Here is an 18,757-nt window from a genome sequence, read left to right on the forward strand (position 1 = left end):
CAGCACCACATTGCTGACACTCAAATTTGTGATCCATCCCAGATCCTTTTTTGCAGTACTGCTGCCTACCCAGTTATTCCCCCATCTTGTATTTATGTATTTGATTTTTTTCTTCTTAAGTTTTATACTTTGCACTTGTCTTCACTGAATTTCATCTTATTGATTTCAGACCAATTCTCTAATGTATCAAGATAGTTTTTGACTTTTAATACTGTCTTCTAAAGTGTTTGCATCATCTCAGCAGCCGATTTGTAAATTTTCTCTCTACTTCTTCATCAAAGTCATTAATGAAAATACTTAATAGTTTCGACCTCAGAAAAGACTGCTGCCGGTCCCCATTTTTTAAGTCCTCCTAGTCTGACACTAAATCACAGACAACTACTCTGTATGGTTTTTCAACCAGTGACTCCCCATTTAACAATAATTTCATTTAGACCATACTTCCCTAGTTTGTTTACATGACTCATGTGGGAGTGTGTTCAAAGCCTTACTAAAGTCAAGATATATCATATGTCTACTGCTTCCCCGCTATCAACTAGTCCAGTTAACCTGTCAAAGAAGGAAATTAGATTGATTTAGCATGATTTGTTCTTGACAAATCAGCGTTGGCCATTACTTACCCCTTATTATCCTTGAGCATGTGTGAACTGCTATTTTTCAAAGGTTTATAAGTAGGTCAAATTTTGGTGGGTTTTCATGGGCACAACAAAAGGCACATCCCTGACACAAAGGCTAGTCCCCCGCCAAATTTCAAGTCTCTGCTCACAGGAATGCTAGAGCATTTCAAAGAAAGGCTGCTGCCAGGATTATTTAACATGGGCAAAACAAAGTATTTTTCCCTAGCCTCATTCCTGAAAAAGGCTAAACTGTTTTGGCTAAAATTTTCCAGAATTTTTTTTTACCTGAGACGAACACCTGCCATGAAAAATTGCAGCCTGAATGGTTAAATAGTTTGGCAAAGTTGTAAGCAACTGAAAATAGGATCTTCTAATGGGAAGTTTCAGGCAACCTGAATAGGTAGTGCTACCAGCTCTGCCTGTAATATGTAATACACACACATTGCGCGTGCACACACGTGTATGTGTGTGTATATCTCTCTCTCTCACACACACACACACACACACACACACGATTAAAACAGATTAAATCTTTCATAATGAAAGACAAAATAAAACTGATTAAATACAGAAAAACAGACAGGAATCTCTATATTAAACATATAAAGCAGAGCATGCTCACAATTAGCTACAACTCTGAAAATAAGCAAGTTTTTTGTAAGTCTCATTTTGAATGGTTTATAAAAGATGTATTGCCTTGTCACTAAACTGAGTATTTTCTGTAAAGAAGTTACAGAATTCTACTTAATGTCCTATCTAATTATCCATTTAGCATGCTAATTATTTACACTAGGGACAAGACAAATGCAGACACCTGTATTATATTCAACTTCATCTTAACTATTCAAAACTGTTTTAGATTAAACTTTCTAAGTCTAATGAGGAAATGGTTTCAATTTATAACCTACAAGACCAACCAGAGATCTGGAAAACTGGAATACAATATAGTCCAAGATTTCTCTTATGAAGAAGTCTGTGGTCTATAAGTGGTTCCTTAACTGTATTTTTTAAATAAATATATAAAAAAGCCCTTGATTCTATGGAAAGCTTCTGGTTTCGGAAATATATGTTGGGCTCTCTGACTTTGTAACCTAACACTGATTATGGTCTGCGGTCTAAACCAAATCTACATGTTTTAAATGGACACAAACCCATGTTGCATGACAAAGTGTTTACATAGTCTCTCATTCAATATGTACATACATCATTCATTTCTGATTGTAAAAAGCAATTCTAAAAACCCATTCACCAAAATAATATATTTTGTCAGTCTAGTCAAGTTTGTAACTCAGAATGCTTGTGGAAAATATTTCCATAAACACATAAAGTAGTTTAAAAAACCAAAACAACAACAAAAAACACCTTTGGCAACCATTTTTATCTGTACAGTTCGATTCCTCCAGGCTTTCTTCACAGCACATGGGTTGGAGGCCAATGTGGGAATGGGCATCTCTTCCTTGTGCTCTGGCACTGGAGACCCAGAATGCAATCTTTTTGTAGCCTTCCTGTTTACTTTACTCTCACTTCCATTATTCAGAACCTTATTTATCTACCTAAGATATCTGATTGTACAAAGATGTTTAAAGAAAAGAATTTGATATGATCTGTATTTGTCACCTCTACCAAGAGATATAATTTAATCAACCCAGCTTGTATAGAATCACAGCAACAGTACATGACACTGCCCCCACCACTGTTCCAGGATCTGCTCACATTACCTATGGGTTTTCAGAGTGAAAGGCTATAGATTTAGACCAGCCAGTGCTGTTACTGTGACTTTAGGAGAATTAATAGACTCTACAGGGTGTGGGAGCTGACAGTTGGAGCAAGCAGCTAGTTTTAGGTTAGATTGAAAGACTGACCTGAGCTAAGATGCTCTGTATATATGTTAACTTTGTATTTAACAAAGACTGTTAAACTACTAAAAATTAATTATTAAGACTAGTGGATTACTTGCATATAAAAACAAATATACAGCCTACTTGAAAGACCACCTCTGACACAATGTCATCCTGTTACAACTGTAATCAGAGGAAGCTCTCATGCTTAACCCACTAGGCATAAAAGAGGGAGTTCTGCTGGCAGGACATTTTTGGTTAGAGGAACCTTACTGGTTCCAGAACTAAACTAAGCTTCCAAGCACAGCAGGAGATTTGACAGGAGAACGAAACTTAAGTTCTGCTTCAACAACTCTAGAAATAGGAGGGTGAAATGCAGATGAAATCTGAAGGATACCTAAAAGCAGCTACCTGAACCTGCAGGAGGCTGAGGCTGAACCCTGGGGTGTGGTCTCTGCAGAGGAAAAAGTCTCTTAAATGTGCCTCATCTGAAGGAAGGTGATATGTATAAAAGTAGAAAGGAAAAGCAAGCTCTCAACCACCAAGGAGAAACAAAATAATGGGAAATATTAAGCAGGAGAGCTAAAGCTGCTGACGTCCTACCATCCAAGCAGAGCTTCTGGCAGCTTGCCAGGTCAGAAATCCCATGTGCCCAATCAAAACATTAGAAAAGCAGCAACTCAGTGCAAGACAGGTGAAAGAATCAGAAAAACTAAAAATGCATGTAGATTAGTTTCTAAAACAGGGCTTATAAGACGTGTTCTGTTAACATACAAAATTGTTTATGCAGCTACAGATAATGTATTAGTAAATGAGCCAAATGTCCACAATTTATATTTGTCTGCAATTTTCATTAGCCCCAAATCAGATTCATAATGAGATGCATTCTTGACATTCCACAGACACCTTCAACACATAGTGCCTCACCACAGCTTAAACTTGCATATATTACTGACAGCTCATTAGGTAGCATCTTCAGATGCATTCATTTCCTGTTCTCAAGGGTAAACGGTTAGTCTCTTGCTCTTTCCGAGTTCATTTCCACTACATAAGAAAACTAACTTTGAAATAAAATACATTTTCAATGGCAAATTTAAAAATAGAGCATACAGATAAGTATATGGAAAATTACTTTTTACTATTCTGTCACTTACCCTGTTATGACGAAGACACCGTTTTAATAGTTCACCTGCCATATCATATTTTGCAGATTGAATATAAATATCAGCAAGAAGGAGCCAACTTTTTTCAAACTCCTCTGCATCTATGGGATTCCAGTTCATTTTTGAAATGCGTTTCAATTGATTCCTGGCTCGTGGAGTTTGTTTTAAAATCATGTAGGCTGTGGCCATTCCCAAAAGTGCTGGGATATGATCCTTCTGCAATACAACATTTTAAGAATAGAATTAAGTTTTCTAAATTATATTGTTACTGAGCAGCTACAGAAAGATAAAACTAGAAGCTAAGACCCGAATGTCAATGAGATGCCAATGAAAATACATAAAAGCATCCAATTTTGAAATGTTGAGTTATTTTTGGACATGGAATGAACTTAGAATTGATCTGCTATTGGTCATGCAGTTTTAAAAACACTGGGAATATTACATGAAAGCTACATCTACACTATGAGGTAGGGGTACAATTCTCAGCTCACGTATGCACACTCATGTGCTCATTGAGCTAAGAACAGTAGCATAGCCACAATGGCACAGGCAGCAGTAGTATGGGCTAACCCGCCTGAGTATGTACCCACTGGGTTTGTGCTCAGGGAGGCTAGCCCATGCTGCTGCTACCCGCGCTACTTAGCATGCTAACTCAGATGAGAGATAGCGCAAGTATGTGTACGTGAGCTGGGAATCATATCCCGAACTCATTATCTAGACTTAGCCGAAGTTACTAAGCAAAAAATTAGTTATATTTTAAGAAGCGTGGTAAGCCTAGTTACCAATTTCTTAATAAATTTGCAAATTCAACTACAAACGTATATATCAACAAAAGAGAATGCTTCTTCGGCATGTTTTGTTGCTAATTAAAAAAAAAAAAATCACTCTCTACCTAGTAGGGAACAAATATAATTTTCAGACCTGATAATACGAAGTATCTCACAATATTTCTTAACTTAAACTGAAGAAAAATTATTAAAAAAAAAACAAAAGTACTTTTTTGTGGAGGAAGGGAAGGTGGGCGGGGAGAGAAAATTACCAACCTCAGCAACTACTACTTCAGTGAAAGTATTTAGTGCTTGTTCAACATTTGATTTCTGTTTGGTTGCCATTAGGCAATAGTTTTCCATGATACGAAGCTGAATGTGACCCTGAATGGTCTGGGGCTTGAGTTCCTTCAAAAGTTTTTCTGCTGTTCTCACAGCCAGCTGCACAGACTCCTGCTTCTCAGTGGAATTACTATACATTAGAAAGAAAGTTTACAAAAACACCCAATTGTTGTTATGCAATACTACTATTAAATAAGCTACAAGCTGTAACTGATAACATACTAAAGTCATTACACTGTTACATACAATAGTTATCTTTATGACTATTCTATATTGGTTCTCTTCTGTACTGAAAGTTATTTTAAATTATAGGCAAAGGCATCCTACAAATGCCTAGGGTCCCAGACCAGAATCCCCTTAATTGTCTTGCTGCAATTTGGTAGCTTTCTTATTTCAATGTGCCACACTGAGGCTCTCTCTCATTGTCTATTCAAATTTAGACTTGGGTCCCAAAGCGTTATCAAGAAAAAAATAATTTATTTTAAAACTCACCCTATGTCACCATCCAGATTTTCAAACACTTCACCACCTACAGTTTCATTATCTGGGTTCAAACATATTTCGATCATGTTATAAACTGCATTCTGTCCCCAGTCACTGTCCTTCCGGGCTCTATTAAAATGTCGAAGTGCATCATTTGGTTCACCAGTATACCTAGATAAGTTATGAAAGCACGTTCAGTTTGGACAAGAAGATAAATAAAATAAACAAGAAAAATGTAGCTTTCAAAATACACTAGGTACATGTTTTTATTGTGTACACATTGTAAAAATTAGTTCTGAGAATGTAATTACTACTACTTGCACTGAAACAGCACAAAATTCCACATGAAATAACATCAGATACAGTAGTGAAAGGAATATTAGAGATAGATACAATTAATTAGCTACATTTTCTAGAAATGACACAGGCAAAGTGTTTTTCAGAACCTCGCCTAAAATCCCAGTAACTGAAACTAGACTTCCTAGCCAAGTAGCTACCAATGTCATAATTAGAAGTTCAGAGTTATACAAAAAATTCTTTGAAATTCATTATCTTTTCATAAATAATATAGTTACCCAATAAATGTTATTTTATTCAATTATAACTGCACCTACCAAAGATACAGTCCTTTGCAATAATGAAAACCCGGCTCGAGTTTTGCTCTGGAGGAATGTTTCTCAGCCATTACAAGAAATCTTGGAACTTCTTCTAGCTTCCCAGCTCTTCTTAACAGATCAATTAAACGTGATAGAGTTGCATAATTATCTAAATACACACATATATTTAGAACATTTTTAAATGAAGTTACATATTTACTGGACAAACAGATGAGAAATAAAATAAATTCCTCTTTTAATTCGTGCTACAAATTAAACTAGAGTACATGAACTATTTAAAATAAAAAAAACTTTTGTACCTGCATTATGTTCTCTAAATCATATTTACAATGCATTTTAAAAGGTCTAATGATCAGATTACAGTAGGTATGGGTCCAATTGAATGGCACTTTAAAAAATCAAATAATATTTGCTACATATACTCTTGACTTCTTTCAAATATATTCCCAATAGCAAACTTTACAATCTCTCCAGTATCACTAAAACATAGTTTTATCTGTACCTCTACTCATATTTTGCATATAAACTGAAACAAAACTTTACAGCACACTCCAGTTACTTACGTTAGCCTTGAAATCCTATTTCTGTTTGTGTACACACAAACTTTGGCAGTGTATTTGAAACAGAAAAGGTTAAATAATTCTGTAACTGTATTAGATCCTATATGAAATATGCACATTTCATCTAGATATAATCATTTCTTAAGCTTCATAGAAAAGATGTTTTAAATAGTTGTGTCTATGATATCCACTAGAACCAGGGGATGGCTCGTGTTTGACATTCATGTAATTAGAAAGAAACTGAAGTATCATTACTGAATACACACCTGGTTTGCGTTCTAAGAGCTGTTGGAAATGAAAAACAGCTTGTTCATAGTCCTGCTTCCTGAACATCAGGTCAGCCATCATCTACACGATCAAAACAAAAAACAAACAAACAAAAACAGTTACGAGACATGGTATGGAATGGTTGTTTGATTAATCCCCAAATCTACTGATATGAAAATGTAAACGAGAGACTCAAAACAATGAAATCTAATTCTCTATAAAAGGAGTTCTGAAATTAAGTATTTTTAAAATTATCTCATAGTATGCATAATAAGGAGAATTCATATTTGTTTGGGAAGATACTGAAATTTATATTAACAATTTAAAGAGAACTAGTTTACTTCTGTTTGTACCATGAAATCCTGCCCCTGACACTATAGGTTCTTCCTTGTTAAATTATTAAACAAAAAAAAGCCATATGTTAAGAGCAAGAAATAGGTTTTTTTTTCCCAATTATGTATTAACTACTAATTTTTTTTAATTTATAAGCACAAATTCTTTCTTGCATGAATTGTGTTTTTATTAGAAATCCAGGGTGAGTATATATAGAGACGAACACTCAATCAGTTATTAGGACTGCAAGGAAAAAATATTGTAACGCAGGCAAATAATGAGAAATAAGTCCAAATTATTCCAAGTTTCATTTTCTTTTCACTAAGAGGTGGATAGATAAGAACAGATTTATCAAATGCTCTTCTGAATGTTATTTCCTCCTGGTTCTTCATACAGTACCAGAATAAAATCAGGCATGATCATGACTTCCAATGAGCAGGAAAAAAAAGTAGTTAGTTTTTCCAGTACAGTAAAATCTTTCAACTGCTTGATCCATAACTTAATAGTAGGTTCTAGTTTCCAGAGGAGGATGACCGTACCATAACCAGTGTAACTTAAGCGGCTTGTTAAAACCCTGTCCACCTTAAATAGTAATACAGTCCAGTAGGTAAAGTACTCTGGGCTACATCTCTTCGGCAAGCAGTGCAGTGTTAAAGATGTGGTTTAAGAGGAGTTTTCTCATAAACTGTTTATTCTGTGGCATCTAGCAATATTCTGACCACTGTTTCTCTTACAATTACCTCTCATGTTTCTGTAACATGCATTCTGTATCAAGATAGTAAGGCTACGTATACTAATAGTTATATGTAAATGAACATCTAAACAACACTTAATGATAGGTTGTTGATCTTCATTTACTAAATCTCCTCCAGACAGTTTTTTTTAAAATACACATGGATATACACATATTTTAGACAATACATATTAAATATTTTCTAGCATTGAAGTCCTCTTGATATAGCAAATCAAATGAGTACAACTCACTAACCATTGTAGCTGCTTCATTATCTTGGTCGTTCTTCAGTAACAATGCACACTGATGTTGGCAAGCATCAGTATCATCTTGTGCAAGGTACAAACGTGCAAGTTCCAACATTACCTGGAGATGAAAAAAATAGAAAAGTATTCCTCTTTATACAAGTAAGAGATGGTTTAGTGGTTAGTGTTTTAGCTTAGAATTCAGGAGACCTGGGTTCAATTCCCCGACTTCCTGCATGATCTTGGGCAAGTCACTTAACGAATCTAACCTTCAGTTCCCACATCTGTAAAATGGGGATAATAGCACTTTCCCTGCCTCGCAAGGGTGTTTATCCCTACAAACACACAAAAAACTGTGAGGCACTCAGATACTATGGTGATGGTGGCCATATTAAACCTTAGATAGACAGACTTCTCTCTAAACAAAAATAAATGGAAAAAGTTTTAAGTCTTTTCAACCAATAGAAGGAGAACATCTCATTAATATACTCTGATTATTATTAGAGTATAAGCAATTGAGTCAAACTATATTTTTATATACATTTTTATAGACTAGCATACCAGCACCCCAATCCTGATCTATTTCTGAAGATGCAACAGCTATATAAATATTAACTAACCAAAGCTTACTTAGGGGGCGTTCATCATAGGGACTGAGGTTCCATCACAGGCAATTTTGGATAAAGCCATGAAAAGTTCATCGGGGAAGAACCCCACAGGCCCAATCTTGTTCCCACTGAAACCAAAGGGGTTTTTGCCAATTGACTTACATGGGAATATGATCTGGTCCCATTTGTGGCATTCTTGATGCTGGGAAATTCAATCAGGGTTGTGTGTGAGAAAATAGCTGCATCAGACATTTGGCTGTTACTCCCACCATATGCAGCTGCTTAAATTCAAAGGTTTAAAAAAGGAGGTAATCATGACCCCAGTTAAGTTCTACTTGGCGCCTTGATCTCACTTTCGAAGGCAATGAATTATATCTTGAACTTGTTGAATCAGAACTGTCTTTGCAGCATATTTTCTTTATTAATAGGGTGACCAGATGTCCCGATTTTATAGGGACAGTCCCGATTTTTGGGTCTTTTTCTTATATAGGCTCCTATTACCCCCCAACCCCTGTCCCAATTTTTCACATTTGCTGTCTGGTCACCCTATTTATTTAATAATTACTTGAACAGTATGTAAATGCTTACTTTTTACATCTACTAAATTACTCTACTACAACTACCTAGGGAGGTAGGATACTATAGTTCTCATTTTATCAGGAAAGTGAGATGAGGCGTGCCAAAGGCCACAGAGTGAGTCAGCAGAACTCAGGAATGTGGCTCCTATTATTAAAAAAAAAAACAGATGCAACATCCTGTCACAAGCATATCTCAGCTTTATTTATCATTATCCAGCATTGAGACTCATCCCAGTTATCTTCTCCTCTGTATTAAATTATTGCAATTCCTGCCTTGCAATCTGTCTTCTTGGAAGAACAGAAAAGTCTCAAGTTATCCAAAATTCAGCTATAGAGGAACAAGAAAACACAAGCAAATTTCCCTACTCTTGATCTCTACATTGGCTACTTAAAGGGAAAAAAAAGTAACTTAAAACCTTGCCTATTGCTCTAAAGGGGGGGGGAAGGAAAACAAAAACAAAACACTTCCCAAATGCAGTCCTCCTGGAGTATCAGGTAATTTCTAGATATGCTGCTCACATTCCAGCTACTGTACTACTACAAGCTTTAATCAAACACTGGCCATAATGTATGTTACCACATCTTTGAAACCAAGTTGTCTCTGAATACAAGAAACCAATTTGTTCTGTTTTACATTTTGTTTAAAGGCTCATTTTTCCATTAACTTTTTTCTTTTTGCACTTCTTCACTATTATGTGAAAAAGGTGACCTCACGTTTTGTAGGAAAAAAGGATTTTTTCCTGCTTTCTTCCTTACATATATCAAGCCACCCTTACTTTTGCTGGAGCCCTCTGGAAAATAGGATAGTTGCATCACAAGAAACTGAAATATGAGCTGCAGCTTTCCCAGCACTCAACTGAGTGGAAAAGGGAAGTTGAGTCACACTGTTTTTGTTAAAACCTTTAACTCCAATAAAACACAGTGTTCTAATCAATCTGGCTAATCATCTTCTCTCTGTCTCAAATTAGATATTAAAATAACACAGTTAAGGTTTCCATCCTCTTATGATATTACTATCCCAGTAGTATCCAGTCAGCTAGGAAAAACAGGAAGGTAAAAACTTGATATTTCAAAGGGCTTATTGTCACTGCAACAGTTAGCGTGAGTTACTCCGCTTGAGCTAGCCTAGTTCAAGTTAGAGTGGTCACACTGGGGAACAATACTTGAACTACACAGAGTGACTGGATTAGCAATTGAGGAGCTGTGCAAACTCAAGATGTAGCCTATGGCTGCATTCCCAATTGCATTATTAGCTCAAGCCTCAGCAGCACTTAAAATTCAACCCATACCTCCTGACAGGTCAACTAGGTCACGCTGATAGCATAGGGTTACCATATCCAGCAAATAAAAAAAGAGGACCCTCCACAGGCCCTGGCCCCGCCCATTTCCCCAGCCCCCAGCCCTGCCCCAACTCCGCCCCCTCCCCACCCTAACTCCGCCCCCTCCTCCCTCCCACTCCCAGCCATGAGGAAAGGGCTGCCCCAGCGCTACCGGCTTCACAGTTTGCCGGGCAGCCCCCAGACCCTGCGCCCCCCGGCCGGCGCTTCCCCAGCGCAGCTGGAGCTCGGGAGGGGAAGCGCCCGGGAGGGGAAGCGCCCAGCCGGGGGCGCAGGGTCTGGAGGCTGCCCGGCAAACCGTGAAGCCGGTAGCGCTTGGGCTTCGGGCAGCCCCCTTGCCTCCGGACCCTGCGCCCCCAGCCGGGCACTTCCCCTCCCGGGCTCCGGCGGCGCAGGGTCCGGAGGCATGGGAGCTGCCCGAAGCCGGTAGCGCTCGGGCAGCTCGGCTCTTAAACAGAGCCGAAGAGTCAGGGGAGGAGCAGAGCCGCCATTTTCCCGGACACGTTCAGCTTTTTGGCAATTCCCCCCGGACGGAGGTTTGAGTGCCGAAAAGCCGGACATGTCCAGGAAAAAGACTACGTATGGCAACCCTATGACAGCACCACTTAACTTGAGCTACAGATTTGTGCAAGTGGATGGGAGTTGGGTTAAGGGCAACACTATTTACCACTGCAGTGAAGACAAGACCTAAGACAGAAACAAGTAGAAGAAGAACTCAGATTGTTGCTGCTTTAAGATGTAGAGACAAAGGCATACTTTTTTTTTTTTTAAACTTTGTAGTTCAGCAGTGAAAGTTGTTAGATGACAAGACCCTGTCAATAAAAGGTGACATAAAAGAGTTATTTCTGAGGTAGGACTGACCTTGTTATCTGTTTCACAATGAACTAGAGCTTCTTTGTAAAATTTAATTGCTTTCTCATAGTTTCGCTGGGCTGTACAATGTTTTGCAATCTCCGCACAAATCTCAGCTACTAACTGTTTCTGTGCAGGAACTGCATCCAGCTGCTCTATTTGAACCCGTTTGAGTACTCTGGCTTGCAATTCCCGAGCCTAAGGGGGAAAAAAAGAGTGAGGGTAGCAGAAAGTTAATGTGATAATAACAATCATTGTTATGTATGCATTCTTCTTAATATAATTAGACAAAAAAAGCACAAGTTGTAAATGCAGAGGTTGCATTCACAAGTTTGTTACTGACTCTCCTTTGAAGCATTTTTTTCCAACCAAGGAAAATTCTTCTCCCCAAACTCACAATGCACTCAATCATCAGGTTGGTATTTTACTTCTTGTTGTTTCTGTTTTTCTTAAAATACACAAGCTTTTTAACATTTATTATCCCAAATTGACGGAGATAGCCTATATCCTTGTCCAATACAGACCTCTGTCCATTTAAAAAGGGCTTCATTAAGAAGAAAATATTTTTATTTTGTGTACCAGTACCATCATTTGCCACCTACATGCCAAGAAAGTGGATATATTCTACAAAATAGAACTGTGTTGGTTTTTTGAAAAGTAGGTTTTCCTCCAGGGTGGAGTGGAGGAAATTAGAAAGAGATCTGGGCAATATTTCAAGATTTTTTATTTTTTTTTTTGGATGATGACACTATAGGTACATCTATATTGCATGCTTCTTTTGGGAGTGTGTAGAGAACACACCTGGGTAGCCCACCCCCATCATGGGAATAAATAGCGTAGATGGTGAGGAACGACTTAGGCACGTAAAGACACACCTGAAGGGTGTGGGTATGTATTCGATTACATACCCTGCATGGCTTTCTACTCACTCAAGCCATGCTTCCTCACCTACACTGCTATTTTTTAGCAATGTAGTGTCCTGCTCTCTCTCCTCTGTTGGAACCCTTCCCATGCTGCAGGGAAAGACTGGCAGCAAGGAAAAGCTCTGCTAGCTTCCCATTGACGGAGCCCTTCCCCTGCTGTGGGAAAGACACTGGCGGCAGGAAGCTGGTAGAGCCTTTGCTCATCACAGTGAAAGATTCCAACAATGGGGAGCTGATGAAGCACTAGCACCCCCCTTCTCCCGCCCCCCCCCCCCCCACTGCATACCCTCTGCCAGAGCCCTTCACTGACACAAGTAGCTACACACAGCAGTGCAGTCGTGCTTTTCACCATGGCATGTAGCTCCATGTATACTACACACCGCCACCAAGTGGTGTGTAGTATAGGCATAGCCTAACAGTGAAGGTGATTTTTTTATTAAATGACAAAATCTGCAATTTTAGTAATATTAAAAGTTTCATCCAATTTCACTAATCTGCAATATTTTCCTTACATTTTACACATTTTTACCTAACTTATTTAAGATCTGACCACTTGTAAAAATAAAAACACTCAGAACATTTCATATTTTTTCAAGCTATCATATGATCATAGTTAGCTCAAAATTATAGTTATATCAACTTAAAGTAAAAAAGATTCCTGTAGCTTGCTATTCAGCAGTAATCTTCTAAATCACCCCCCTTCCTCAGTTCATTCAGTAGTTTCCTAATCCACCACTGTGATAGGAGCTGTGATGGCAAAAAGTACTGGCACAAGACATCACTGAATGATTCTGACAAGAGCAGCTGTCTACTTATAGCAGCAGCTTTCTGTTTACAAACAAGTACTTTGGTAATCAACAGTGGGAAAGAAAATTGATTTTTTTGTACTTAAAACACATTATTCATTTTTCTCCCCCCTCCCCCCATATCCACTGTTGGGACTCCCCCTTCTCAAAGTTCTGCCTATGAAGGCTGTTGATTACATGTGAAAAAACATTCAGCTCAAGTGTCACATCAAGTCTTTTTTTAAGCTGCCTTCTCTTGTTCTGTACACAAACATTGTTTTCACTAAGTACTGACAAAACCTGACTACTGGTAAGGCAGAGACGAGCAAGACTTCAAGGTCCAAAAACCAAATTATCACATTTATTTCACCTGCTAAAAGAAAATTTGAATTTTGTGTTTTTGCTGTTTTGTTTTCGGTCTATGAGGCTCAATTCTGGTGGAAATTCAAAAGTGGAACTCCTATATAGCAGACCTCGCAGCTTATCTAGGAGTTCCTCATATTACATCACATTCAGCCCTGGGAGCAAAAAAATTATGAGTGTAACAAATTAAACAACAAAAACTTTCCTCAATTATATATATTTGCATAGACTTTTTTAGTATCAGCCCAATATATCTATTGACTAATTAATATCACTGGACCCCAATCATTGTGTAAAGAAAGTGTTGAGGCACACAAGGAGTGCACCAGCCATTTGATCTTTGAAAGCCCATTAGGAAAGAGCTGCTTCCCTGTTGGTTCTGAACATTCTTCCCCCTCTCCCATCCTTGCTTAAGGGCTGTCACAAGCTGCTGGGGAGAAAGAAGCAGTTATGTTACTCTGCTTCTTCCTCCTGCCCTACTAGTGGTGGCTTAGGTAAAAAAAAAAAAAAAAATAGCAGCTTAAAGCCACCTTCTCTGCCAGTCCCCAACTACATTTCCTCCTCCCTACAGCCACTTCCAGCAGAACAAAGAAACTACAGATAGTGTGTGTAGGGGATGGGGAACAAAGAGATCTGGAAAAAAGAGCTGTGAGGGCCAATCCTGGGTCACCTTCCAAAAGGCAGGAGTGGGAGGGGAAGGGGAGGAGAGTAGTATAATAAGTGGCAGGTGGTGAGTGAATGTATAGTTGGGACTAGTAAATTAATGCATGGGCATTTTAGTAGCAGACAAAGTGGCAGGCGTGGGCAGCCAGGCAGTGGGAGAAAGCAGAGCTTGAGGGGAATGGAAGCAAGCAGACACAGTCAGTGGCAAAAGAGAATGAGACACTGAGGATATGTTAGAAGAGGGAGAGCAAAGAGGGAGGCTGTGAAGAGAGTAGTTATTAAAAGAAGAAGTGAGACACGCTAAAAGAATATGAAGGAGCAAGAGGGAGAGACAACACCAGGAAATAAAGGGTGAAATGGAGAAATCAGTTGGCAGGGAAACAATTACTGAGAGTTGAGGGGAGAAGATACTGAACTCTAAAAAGAAAAAAGCTGAAGAAAGAAAATGAGACAAGGAAGGATCAAAAATAAGAGATGGGAGTAGGTTTGTTGCATTTCTTATTGAGATACGAAATACCAAAATGTTACAATAGATTAACATGTAATGTTTGGGTTTTTTATGCAAACATCCTTTGGGCAATGCAGCTGGTTTAATTTTTCAGACTGCTCAGAAGTTATTGCCCAGGCTCCCTGAATCTGCAGTTCAGCCCTAGGTTTTTGTGCATGTGCTGGAGGAAATCATTGGAGCCCAACACATTGAAATTAGGTCTTTCAGCAAATGAGTGGAAAGGAGGTTCTTTGGTCAGATCAACTTTCAAGTTGTGGAGAGGTGCTACATCTTTTCCAAAGCTCCAGACTGCGTCTCTAGCTGCCACAGTTTTGCTCCTTTTTCTCTAGCCATTACAGCTCTCCCCTCAAGCCCCATTCTAGGTCTTAACTTTAGACTCCACAGTTCGCCAGTCCTTATCCTTAATGCTGCCCTTGGATAGCAACTGAAATTCAATTACTCCCCATATTGCTCAGCAGCGTGCTTTGGACCTGAACTAAGGAAGCCACTGCTAGCTCTGACTCCATGCCCAGTATTCAGCCACTCTGCTGAAACTATGGTGGCTTTTACATGAACATGTAGCTGGGACTTGGACTTTAGACCTTTAATTCATAGGTCACCTAAGAGCTAGCAACAGAAATACTTTCAGTCAATATCAAACCACTAACCTAGAGGTAAAAAGGTCTATATCCTATTACCAATCCTCTGAGCAATTCAATCTCTAGTTTATTTTTATTTCTTTTCTTTCTACTTTAGCCACTTTGCTATCCAATTTATTTCTGGAGAATGCTAGAAGTCCTTCTCCTCCCCACAAAATCTTAGAAGTTTAATATACTTATTTTTTCTTTACCTGCTGTAAAGACACAATAGCTTCATCTGTCTTCTCCATTTTGCTATAAATTTTTGCTAGAAGAACTTGGTAACGTCCATCTTCCATTAGAGAGGACAATTCATTCACTGTTAAAATATTAAAATATGTAACAAAAAATTAAAGTAGGAACTGCCTCCTTTGGAGTTCAATGACACTTTGTGGATGAGTCATAACTGAAAGATGAAGGTGTGCATGCACACCTTCAGGGTTAAGGAAAAAATTGGACTGGAGATCTGCAAAAGATTCACCCAAAAGGAGTTGCGTGTTTAGTTCAGCTCACGTTAGTTTCAAATGCATGAGAGAGAAAAAAGACTTTCCAATAGATCTTGAATAAGCTACGCAAATTAAGGTTCTAATCCTGATCCCATTGAATCAATAGGAAATGTCCTCCCTATTTCAATGGGCTGTACGGTGCTTTCACTTAACTATTGCTAAACTCTGAAGAACCACGTTGTTTTGGATGGATTTTTGGTAGAAAGGGGACAGTACTGAAAGCACAGCTTTGGTTATTTTATCTAAATATAATATAATATGGAGATATACCTATCTCCATAGAGCTGGAAGGGACCTTGAAAGGTCATTGAGTCCAGCCCCCTGCCTTCACTAGCAGGACCAAGTACTGATTTTTGCCCCAGATCCCTAAGTGGCCCCTTCAAGGATTGAACTCACAACCCTGGGTTTAGCAGGCCAATGCTCAAACCACTGAGCTATCCCCCCCGAAGGGCTACTGAAAAAGCTGCAAGCTACTTTTATTTAGTGGTTGTGAAAGAAACTATAGAAGAAACAGCTTTGAGGAGTATAAGCACTTCCATTATATACTATAATTTTCATAAAAAGCAACAGAGGGTCCTGTGGCACCTTTGAGACTAACAGAAGTACTGGGAGCATAAGCTTTCGTGGGTCAGAACCTCACTTCTTCAGATGCAAGTAATGGAAATCTCCAGAGGCAGGTATATATCAGTGTGGAGATAACTAGGTTAGTTCAATCAGGGAGGGTGAGGTGCTCTGCTAGCAGTTGAGGTGTGAACACCAAGGGAGGAGAAACTGTTTCTGTAGTTGGATAGCCATTCACAGTCTTTGTTTAATCCTGATCTGATGGTGTCAAATTTGCAAATGAACTGGAGCTCAGCAGTTTCTCTTTGGAGTCTGGTCCTGAAGTTTTTTTGCTGTAAGATGGCAACCTTTACATCTGCTATTGTGTGGCCAGGGAGGTTGAAGTGTTCTCCTACAGGTTTTTGTATATTGCCATTCCTGATATCTGACTTGTGTCCATTTATCCTCTTGCGTAGTGACTGTCCAGTTTGGCCAATGTACATAGCAGAGGGGCATTGCTGGCATATGATGGCATATATAACATTGGTGGACGTGCAGGTGAATGAGCCGGTGATGTTGTAGCTGATCTGGTTAGGTCCAGTGATGGTGTTGCTGGTGTAGATATGTGGGCAGAGTCGGCATCGAGGTTTGTTGCATGGGTTGGTTCCTGAGTTAGAGTTGTTATGGTGCGGTGCGTGGTTGCTGGTGAGAATATGCTTAAGGTTGGCAGGTTGTCTGTGGGCGAGGACTGGCCTGCCTCCCAAGGTCTGTGAAAGTGAGGGATCATTGTCCAGGATGGGTTGTAGATCACTGATGATGCGTTGGAGAGGTTTAAGCTGAGGACTGTAGGTGATGGCCAGTGGAGTTCTGTTGGTTTCTCTTCTGGGCCTGTCTTGTAGCAGGAGGCTTCTGGGTACACGTCTGGCTCTGTTGATTTGTTTCTTTATTTCCTTGTGTGGGTATCGTAGTTTTGAGAATGCTTGGTGAAGATCTTGTAGGTGTTGGTCTCTGTCTGAGGGGTTGGAGCAGATGCGATTGTACCTCAGTGCTTGGCTGTAGACGATGGATCGTGTGGTGTGACCGGGGTGGAAGCTGGAGGCATGAAGGTAGGCATAGCGGTCGGTGGGTTTTCGGTATAGGGTGGTGTTAATGTGGCCATCGCTTATTTGTACGGTGGTGTCCAGGAAGTGGACCTCCCGTGTAGATTGGTCCAGGCTGAGCCAATGGTTGATGGTGGGGTGGAAGCTGTTGAAAGCATGGTGGAATTCTTCCAGGGCCTCCTTCCCATGGGTCCAGATGATGAAGATGTCATCAATATAGCGTAGGTAGAGAAGGGGCATGAGTGGACGGGAGCTGAGGAAGCGTTGTTCCAGGTCAGCCATAAAAATGTTGGCATATTGTGGGGCCATGCGGGTGCCCATAGCGGTGCCACTGGTCTGGAGGTATATATTGTCACCAAATTGGAAATAATTGTGCGTGAGGATAAAGTCACAGAGCTCAGCAATAAGTTGTGCTGTGTCATCATCAGGGATACTGTTCCTGACAGCTTGTATTCCATCTGTATGTGGGATGTTTGTGTAGAGAGCCTCTACATCCATGGTGGCTAGGATGGTGTTTTCTGGGAGGTCACCAATGCATTGTAGTTTCCTCAGGAAATCTGTGGTGTCACGGAGATAGCTGGGAGTGCTGGTGGCGTAGGGTCTGAGTAGGGAGCTCTGCTTCCCAACTGACACAGCCTGGCTGCTTTACAGTTTGGTATATCTAGGGCCTATTTATATCTCTACTTTAACAAAGAGATCTTATTACGTCCAAATAAAAACATACAGTTCTACAGGTGCCTAAAACTAAAGTGTATTTTATAAAACATAGTACAACGAGCAGCACTCTATAAGCAGGCTGTCTCTAAGGAGCTCTGTGTAAATAAGGTAGGTTAGATGGCTTAATACGTTTTCTGTCTCTATTTCCCATCTAGTGCACGATTACTCTCCACAGTACATTTTCTAGTGTTCTGTAGATTATTACAAAATATTTAATTTCTATTTAAAAATGTTATCTGTTTCATGTCACCCAATGGAACAATAATTTGTCAGGTAAGGACATGAAGAAAACATAAGGAAAAAAATTCTTAAAGAGGATCTACAAAGAAAATAATTTTGGCTTGTGCACTTTTTTGCTTCCTTGTGATGTACAGAAAATATGAAAGGTGATGGTGCGGTAGTTTGTTTTTACTGTTACAGAAAAAAAAAAAAAATCACACTTTGTATAAAATGTGATTCTTGGGTTAGCCAGAGCCAGATGGCCTTGGCTAACTCAATCAGATTCCAAACAAGTAGATTAACTGTACATGTGAAGTCTTTTCCAGCTTGTTTTCTGCATTTAACATTCAGATCCTGTGTAGGCTGGCAGACTAGTGAATTAAAGCAATAGTGACATCACAAAAGCCGAGAGTATGAAAGTTGAGCTAATAAGGGATTTTTAGTCAGCCTTTAAAATTCTATTTCTGTTATTTAAT

The 18,757-nt window shown here is 39.2% G+C and overlaps 1 protein-coding gene across 2 annotated transcripts in view; it reads right to left on the bottom strand.

The window, feature by feature from the left end:
* The window catches only part of TTC21B (tetratricopeptide repeat domain 21B), an 87,222-nt gene that overhangs the window by 9,914 nt on the left and 58,551 nt on the right, over window positions 1–18,757 (bottom strand). For both annotated transcript variants that reach the window (XM_065561786.1, XM_065561787.1), the window contains 8 exons: window positions 15,412–15,518; window positions 11,350–11,538; window positions 7,976–8,086; window positions 6,654–6,735; window positions 5,825–5,975; window positions 5,220–5,381; window positions 4,662–4,857; window positions 3,610–3,834 (listed from right to left, as the gene is read on the bottom strand). In XM_065561786.1, the coding sequence (XP_065417858.1) occupies window positions 3,610–3,834; window positions 4,662–4,857; window positions 5,220–5,381; window positions 5,825–5,975; window positions 6,654–6,735; window positions 7,976–8,086; window positions 11,350–11,538; window positions 15,412–15,518 (1,223 nt within the window). The remainder of the gene's footprint in view (window positions 1–3,609; window positions 3,835–4,661; window positions 4,858–5,219; window positions 5,382–5,824; window positions 5,976–6,653; window positions 6,736–7,975; window positions 8,087–11,349; window positions 11,539–15,411; window positions 15,519–18,757) is intronic.

This window comes from Chrysemys picta, chromosome 11, assembly GCF_011386835.1.
Source record: "Chrysemys picta bellii isolate R12L10 chromosome 11, ASM1138683v2, whole genome shotgun sequence".
In the NCBI taxonomy this organism is placed as follows: Eukaryota; Metazoa; Chordata; order Testudines; family Emydidae; genus Chrysemys; species Chrysemys picta.